Below are 7,609 nucleotides of genomic sequence, written 5' to 3' on the forward strand. Positions count from 1 at the left end.
CCTTCAGCTCCCTCCACAGATTTTCTATGGGATTAAGGTCTGGAGACTGGCTAGGCCACTCCAGGACCTTAATGTGCTTCTTCTTGAGCCACTCCTTTGTTGCCTTGGCTGTGTGTTTTGGGTCATTGTCATGCTGGAATACCCATCCACGACCCATTTTCAATGCCCTGGCTGAGGGAAGGAGGTTCTCACCCAAGATTTGACGGTACATGGCCCCGTCCATCGTCCCTTTGATGCGGTGCAGTTGTCCTGTCCCCTTAGCAGAAAAACACCCCCAAAGCATAATGTGTCCACCTCCATGTTTGACGGTGGGGATGGTGTTCTTGGGGTCATTCCTCCTCCAAACACGGCGAGTTGAGTTGATGCCAAAGAGCTCGATTTTGGTCTCATCTGACCACAACACTTTCACCCAGTTCTCCTCTGAATCATTCAGATGTTCATTGGCAAACTTCAGACGGGCCTGTACATGTCCTTTCTTGAGCAGGGGGACCTTGCGGGCGCTGCAGGATTTCAGTCCTTCACAGCGTAGTGTGTTACCAATTGTTTCTTGGTGACTATGGTCCCAGCTGCCTTGAGATCATTAACAAGATCCTCCCGTGTAGTTCTGGGCTGATTCCTCACGTTCTCATGATCATTGAAACTCCACGAGGTGAGATCTTGCATGGAGCCCCAGACCGAGGGAGACTGACAGTTAATTTGTGTTTCTTCCATTTGCGAATAATCGCACCAACTGTTGTCACCTTCTCACCAAGCTGCTTGGCGATGGTCTTGTAGCCCATTCCAGCCTTGTGTAGGTCTACAATCTTGTCCCTGACATCCTTGGACAGCTCTTTGGTCTTGGCCATGGTGGAGAGTTTGGAATCTGATTGATTGATTGCTTCTGTGGACAGGTGTCTTTTATACAGGTAATGAGCTGAGATTAGGAGCAGTCCCTTTAAGAGAGTGCTCCTAATCTCAGCTTGTTTCCTGTATAAAAGACACCTGGGAGCCAGAAATCTTGCTGATTGATAGGGGATCAAATACTTATTTCCCTCATTAACATGCAAATCAATTTATAACTTTTTTTAAATGCGTTTTTCAGGATTTTTTTGTTGTTATTCTGTCTCTCACTGTTAAAATACACCTACCATTAAAATGATAGACTGATCATTTCTTTGTCAGTGGGCAAACATACAAAATCAGCAGGGGATCAAATACTTTTTTCCCTCACTGTATAAAGATATTACTATTGTCTCTGCTAACTACTGATACAATATGTGAACTGGTCTTTATGGGTGGGCTCCATAAATCAGCAGTGGCTGCCCAGTGTGTTCTTGATGTAACTTGAATGCATGTCAGGCGTTACAGCACGTGCACAGCTGACTCAAAAAAGCACAATAAAGCCTCACCCCACAAGTCATCATGTTCCAGTGAAGAGAGATAACTGGTAAAGAAAAAACAATTTGCTAACAGATATTCCACCTTGAAACCTGATATCATTAGATCTCAGAAGCTATGCAATCAGGATGCAGCTTGAAATGTTGATGGACCAGTAAGTGACTTGGCAATGTTTTGTCTGGACCAAAAACCAATTACACAACATGGTAAATGTGACAATTGCATTTTATTTTGTGCCCCCTCTTTGCTGATGTTAAACCAAATTCTAGTTTTTCAAGTGTTTTGAACCTCATAGACATGACTTTTGTGTTGTATTGCTCATTACATTGCATTAATTAAAAGCACAATGCATTTTACATGCACAGTCACTGTATTTGTGGTGCAACTCTAATTTCTTTATTTCCCATGTTTCCTATCCCTTTGTTGAGATGCTTCTAATTAAAGTTAGTGTCTTTTTTGCATTTAATTGATTATTTTCAGTCATCACATCTCCTACCTAATTAAGCAAATTGAATCTGTGCCTCCTCAGTAATTTCAAAGATACATAACTCTAACCCCTTACACAAGAGAACTGTTTGGATAAATATACGTGTGTAAAATATTATATTACATCCAGCTGCATACAATAACGATCAGTTTTAGGGCTTACATTTTAAACAAAATAAAGAAGGTCCCAAATGTCAGATTTATCGCTGTCAAAACTATTGTCACACCAGTGAGTAAGTTCCCAGTGTGTTATTGTGTGGGAGTGAGTGATTACCATTGTCCAACAGGTGCTGCCACTTCAGAATGACCACTTCAGACCTTCTCCATTGCTTAACCTCACAGTATCTGATAGCAGACCAGTATCAGTCAGCCACGTCTCAGGAGGAAACAGGGATTTATGAAAGTTTTTTATGTTATTATGTAATGTTAATGTTATTTTGTTTTTATTTATCTTTTTAATTGAATTTGCCTTTGGTGTTTAAAAGCACATTTGGTTACTGATTGAGTCCTTTAAAGTGTACAATAATTTGATGTAGCAGGTTCACCTGGATTTTCAATATGAAACCTTCAAATTTATGTGTGGGGTTTCACCCACAGAGCAGCAAAAGGTAACATAAACACAATTAGTTTACTATGAAGGCACTGTTCCATATGTTGACAGTATATTGAAACAGATAATATCATTTGATAATTTGTGCAAGTCTTACACAGACATCAAGACAATGTTTTCTTTCTTGTATTTGAGTAAAGCTAAATTCCTCATCTTCCTGAAAAAGTACATGCTGTATATTCTCAGCAAGTATTTTCCTGGGGTCAAGGCAATGGTTCAGACTCAAGAATTTATAAACAGAACATTTGCATTAGGAATGCTGCTCACAGAAGATGCACAAGAGGTTTTGGAGATGGAAGTAGTGCCAACCAATTGACTATTGTATTCAATGTTTGGACTCTTACTCTTCTTTGAGGGGAAAGTTTTGCTATGAACATTAGTTTTTTTTTCTCTAACCAAAAACATTTAATCAAATTCAAACTTTTTTTTCTGCACTATAATTGTTCACTTCCACTAAAAAAACATGACCTTGTCTCTGGATGTTACATTATGTATTCAACACTGAAACAAAAGAAGAACCATTGTTTTCCAAGAAATGAGCCAATTAGCTTTATCTCTGGAATCAATTTGTTAGACTACAGCAGAAAGAAAAATCTAAAATCTAAAAGACTTTTTTCTCTGTTTTATGGACCCCATATGTAACTTAATAAAAAAACAATTCCCTGTTTGTACTTAAAAAAAAATGATGAAATAGCATATTTAAAAATAAATCTCAGTATAACTTCCTTTAATACGTTGATTTAATTTCACTGTGAACCCACTACAACAACTGCTAAATGCAGAATCGGTGGGAGTTCAATTCACTTTGCTCCATTCCCAAAGTCCAAAGTGGAATGTGACTCTTTGTGGTCCTCACTTTGAAAAAACTACATCACAACTTTCTACTGATCTACTTCTGTCGTATTACCCACTGGATTTAAAAACCTGGCTAGCTGTTACAAGCGTTGAGTAGATATCTCTTGGCACTGAGATGAGACTTAAGAATGTCAAAAAGATGAAGGAAATTGGGGTTCACAAATAAGTGGAAGACTGTTTTTCAGGACCACGGAGAGCTACTCATAGAATCACGTCTTTTGTGGAAGAAATGGTCAAAAATATTTGTCAAAAATGCTGTTTCACAACTCATGTCTGTGTACAATTACAATAATAATAATAATAATAATAATAATAATAATAATAATAATAATAATATAAGACATTAATAATAATATGATTCATGTTATTATTAATAATAATAAAAGTAATCATAATACTATTGTTGTTTAATTACTATAACATTATATTATTATTAACTCCTCCCACAGCTTTTGAGATACACATCAAACTTCTTATAGTGAATCTGCTTGATACCACGTAAAAACCTTTCTGAATTATTTTATGTATACTATTGTATTTCACATTATTATGATTATTATTATGATTATTATTATTATTATTATTATTATTATTATTATTAATAATAATAATAATAATAATAATAATAATAATCAATACAAAAAAATATGCCACTTCGTAACAACAACTACTGATAACTGAGAAAGATAAATATGAAATTTGGTAGTGGAAATTCAATATGTTTACGTGAAATAGTTTATCTGAATACCATCACATGCAGTGATGCAAAATTGGATGAGTCGCAACCAAGAAGGGGGTGCCATATATTGTGTATATGTCTACGTCACGGAAGCCCTGAATTTCATATTCTGTTACTCTTTTTAAAGCAGGTACAAGTAAATAAAAAAAATAATTTGCGTTTGGAAATGTTTTGCTGTCAAAATGAGTTCAACCATGAAACAGACCATAAACTCGTGGATACACTGGGAAAGCTTCCAACATATACAGTAGGTTATAATAATAATAATAATAATAATAATAATAATAATAATAATAATAGAAAGCACTTAATATATGCAATTTCACGCTGAACAAGATGACGATGATAATAATCTTTATAATAATAATAATCGCGAACAATAGTTTTTGAAAACAATCATGTAGCCTAAAAAAATATATAATAAAATAAAATCTAGAGTGCAGTCTAGCCACAACAGATAATGCATAATTTAAACGATCTGAATAAATAGCTTTTTAATTACAATAACATATAAACATAAATCAAGTCATGTATATAAACAAAGGAAACACTTGGGAAGTGATTTGGTAATCAAAAATGCGACATCGATTTTCGTTTGTCTTTTTCATAATTTCACAATTGTTGGAAAGTAGGTCTGTTTTGTGTTGTATGTAAATAGTGACGATTGCATAACATCGACATTGTTTTAACCACAAACTATTCATATGCAATTCATGAAAATGTAGCCTACTTCAGAAATGTTCCAAAATATTAAAAACAATACACTGAATGTCCTTCGTAAGTTTATCAAAAGAAAACATTTAGTTTAGCATACATTATATATGATTTGCATTATAACATTGCATTATTAAGATTCCTATCGCTGACTGTGCCAAAATAAAACGCAAATAGGAACTTGTTAAACCTGCAATTGCTAACCCATACAACAGTGTAACCTTTTGGGTGGTTTACATGGTTTAACTGATTATTTGTCAGTAAATGACTCAATATTATAGGATGTCAGCAGGTAATAAAGCATTTTATTTACTTTTGTTAAATGATCTGTTTGTGATTCAAACCATTAAGTGCCTTTGTTCTATCAGAATAACAATCACAATTTCAGAATTTACACAGCTTTTATTTCCTACAAAGGAATGTAGTAGGTTACTAGTACTTTATATTTTTAAATCAATAATTATTTACAGTTAAATTTGAAATAGACGATTCTATTCACATGTTTAAATACTTTACATTAGCCTATAAACTCGAAACACAATGTGACACTCCTTAAGTGCGCCTTGCTGTCCTGCATATGATTTTTTTAAACGCTTTCCTGAAGTCCCTGTTAAAAATTGTATAAATGATAGGGTTCACAGAGCTGTTGCAATAACCAATCCAGAAGAAAAGGTTGAAAAGTGTATTTGGGACGTTGCATGCTTTCTCACACACAGCCTGCAAACTGTAGGTGAAGAAAAATGGAAACCAGCACAGGACAAACACCCCCATCACTACAGCCAGGACAAAAGTGAACCTCTTCTCCCGCAACTGCGCCACTTTCGTTTTGGAGATTGAGTGTTGTCTCGTCTTTTGCTCCTGGAAAAGTTGAGAGGCTCGATTGGAAGCCCAAGACAGCCGGCTGCTTTGTTTCGGACAGCAGTGGGAACCCTCCACTTTCCTCCTTTTGGAGAAGCGAGAGTTTCTGGGCTTGCTATCCGAAGTAATGCTCTCCTCCAAATCGATATCCTCCAGTTCCTCCTGCCTCTGGTTGCTGCCGGAGCTCTGACTGCTTGGACTCTCCATCTCGAACTTATCCTTCTGCACAAAACAGGTCTCGGACTGCGAGGGCTGTCTTTCCAGTCCATTTTTGGCCACAAAAACGGTAGAAGATCGCTGTTTGGCAACCCTGTATATCTTACAGTATACCAAGATCATGATTACGCACGGCGCAAAGAAAGAGACCACGCAGGATGAGAGGATGTACCAGGTCTCGTCGTTCAGGAGGCACACAAGCTCGTCGTGCTTTTTCATCATCAGAGGTGGGAAAGAGATGACAGCTGAAATCACCCAGACCACGGCTATCATGCCTTTGATCCTTTTGGGGGTCCGTTTTAAATTATAGCTGACCGCTTTGGTCACCGACCAGTATCGGTCCAAGCTGATGGCACAGAGGTGGACAATGGAGGAAGTGCAGAAGAGCACGTCCAAAGCCAGGTAGAAAGCGCACCAGGTGCTGCCAAAGTACCAGTAGCCCATGACTTCATTGGCAAGCGAGAAGGGGATGACCAAAGTGGCCACCAGGATGTCCGCAGACGCCAGGGAGACCAGGAACAGGTTCTGGGGAGCCCGCAGCGCACGGCTGGTGAACACGGCCACCACCACCAGCACATTCCCCACGATGGTGACCAGGATGATCACGGTCACCACCAGGACGATGAGAGCCGCCGCTGTCGGTGAGTGTGGAGGGGTCGGGGGGCCGGTGCTGTTGGCATCCTGCGAGGCATTGGACACGCCAAGTGTCTGTTGGGTGACCTCCATGCTGGTCACATTTTCAGAGCAGCTGCGGTTCTCCGTGCAGCTTTAGAAACTTCATTTTATAAGAAAATCACTCTCAGATACAACGGATTCATTATGCATTGGCCATTTTTAGTTCTGTGAGATGAGTTCATTTGCAGAGTCCGTTCAACGTGATGGAGTAAGTAATGCATTGCGCAAAAAGTACAAAAAAAAAACAAAAAAAAAATCATCCACAGGTGTATCTTCTGGCAGTTACGGCATAGGAGTTCTTCGGTCGAAATGAAGTGCACTTTTCCATTGACTGACGTTTTTCATTTTCCCAAGTTTTAAATAGAAACGCCTTCCTTTTGTTTTTCCTTTTTCTTATGTGATGCTATTCCAAGAACCGGATGGTCATTTTCTTTATCTGTCTTTTGCCCGTCTTTTTCTCGTCTTCTGTGTGCTTTTATCTGGCTGCTGCTAAGCCCATGCATATCCTGTTATTGAAGGCAGGAGACGAAAGCACATGGAGCTGTTTTCACATCTGACCACACTCTGTTAACTGTGTCTATCGGCTGTGAACAGCCTTCCCAGGCAGGAGGAGTGACATCATCCTGAGGACCAACCCATATCACAGCCGACTTACTTAAGAACACACATTTCCCCCGGAGAGTTTCCACTGCAGTTCAAAGTATGCAAGTACACAGTCTGTGATTGATTGATTGATTGATTGATTGATTAATTGATTCGGAAAGGGTATTTATTGTTAAGTCCGTTACAAAATCAGATTGTGCTACTAGGCATCACTGATCAGATCACAGCAATGCCTGATTTTGTTCTCTTATCTGTCTTCTTGCTTTTGTAGTGTTAAGTCAGCTACTGTCACAGCCTTGAGGTGTTGTTGTTTCTTTGGAAGTCGAGCTGATGATTTTCGTCTATATTATAAAACGAAATGCAAAAATAAGGTGATTTCGCTGTATCTCTGTATCTGATTTATCTGTGTGATCACACACAGAGATATATTGCATTTTCAAATGAAGTAAGTGTTCCATAGAACATCGTTTAGCTCC

The 7,609-nt window shown here is 38.2% G+C and overlaps 1 protein-coding gene across 1 annotated transcript; it reads right to left on the reverse strand.

Annotated features, from left to right (window-relative positions):
- Positions 1-4,546: 4,546 nt before the first annotated feature.
- On the reverse strand, positions 4,547-7,108 carry adra2db (adrenergic, alpha-2D-, receptor b). The gene has a single exon (XM_066716808.1). It carries the CDS (start codon positions 6,579-6,581, stop codon positions 5,334-5,336), a length of 1,248 nt encoding a protein of 415 aa, XP_066572905.1. The 5' UTR covers positions 6,582-7,108; the 3' UTR covers positions 4,547-5,333.
- Positions 7,109-7,609: the final 501 nt, after the last annotated feature.

Source organism: Amia ocellicauda, chromosome 11 (genome assembly GCF_036373705.1).
Source record: "Amia ocellicauda isolate fAmiCal2 chromosome 11, fAmiCal2.hap1, whole genome shotgun sequence".
Lineage (NCBI taxonomy): Eukaryota > Metazoa > Chordata > Actinopteri > Amiiformes > Amiidae > Amia > Amia ocellicauda.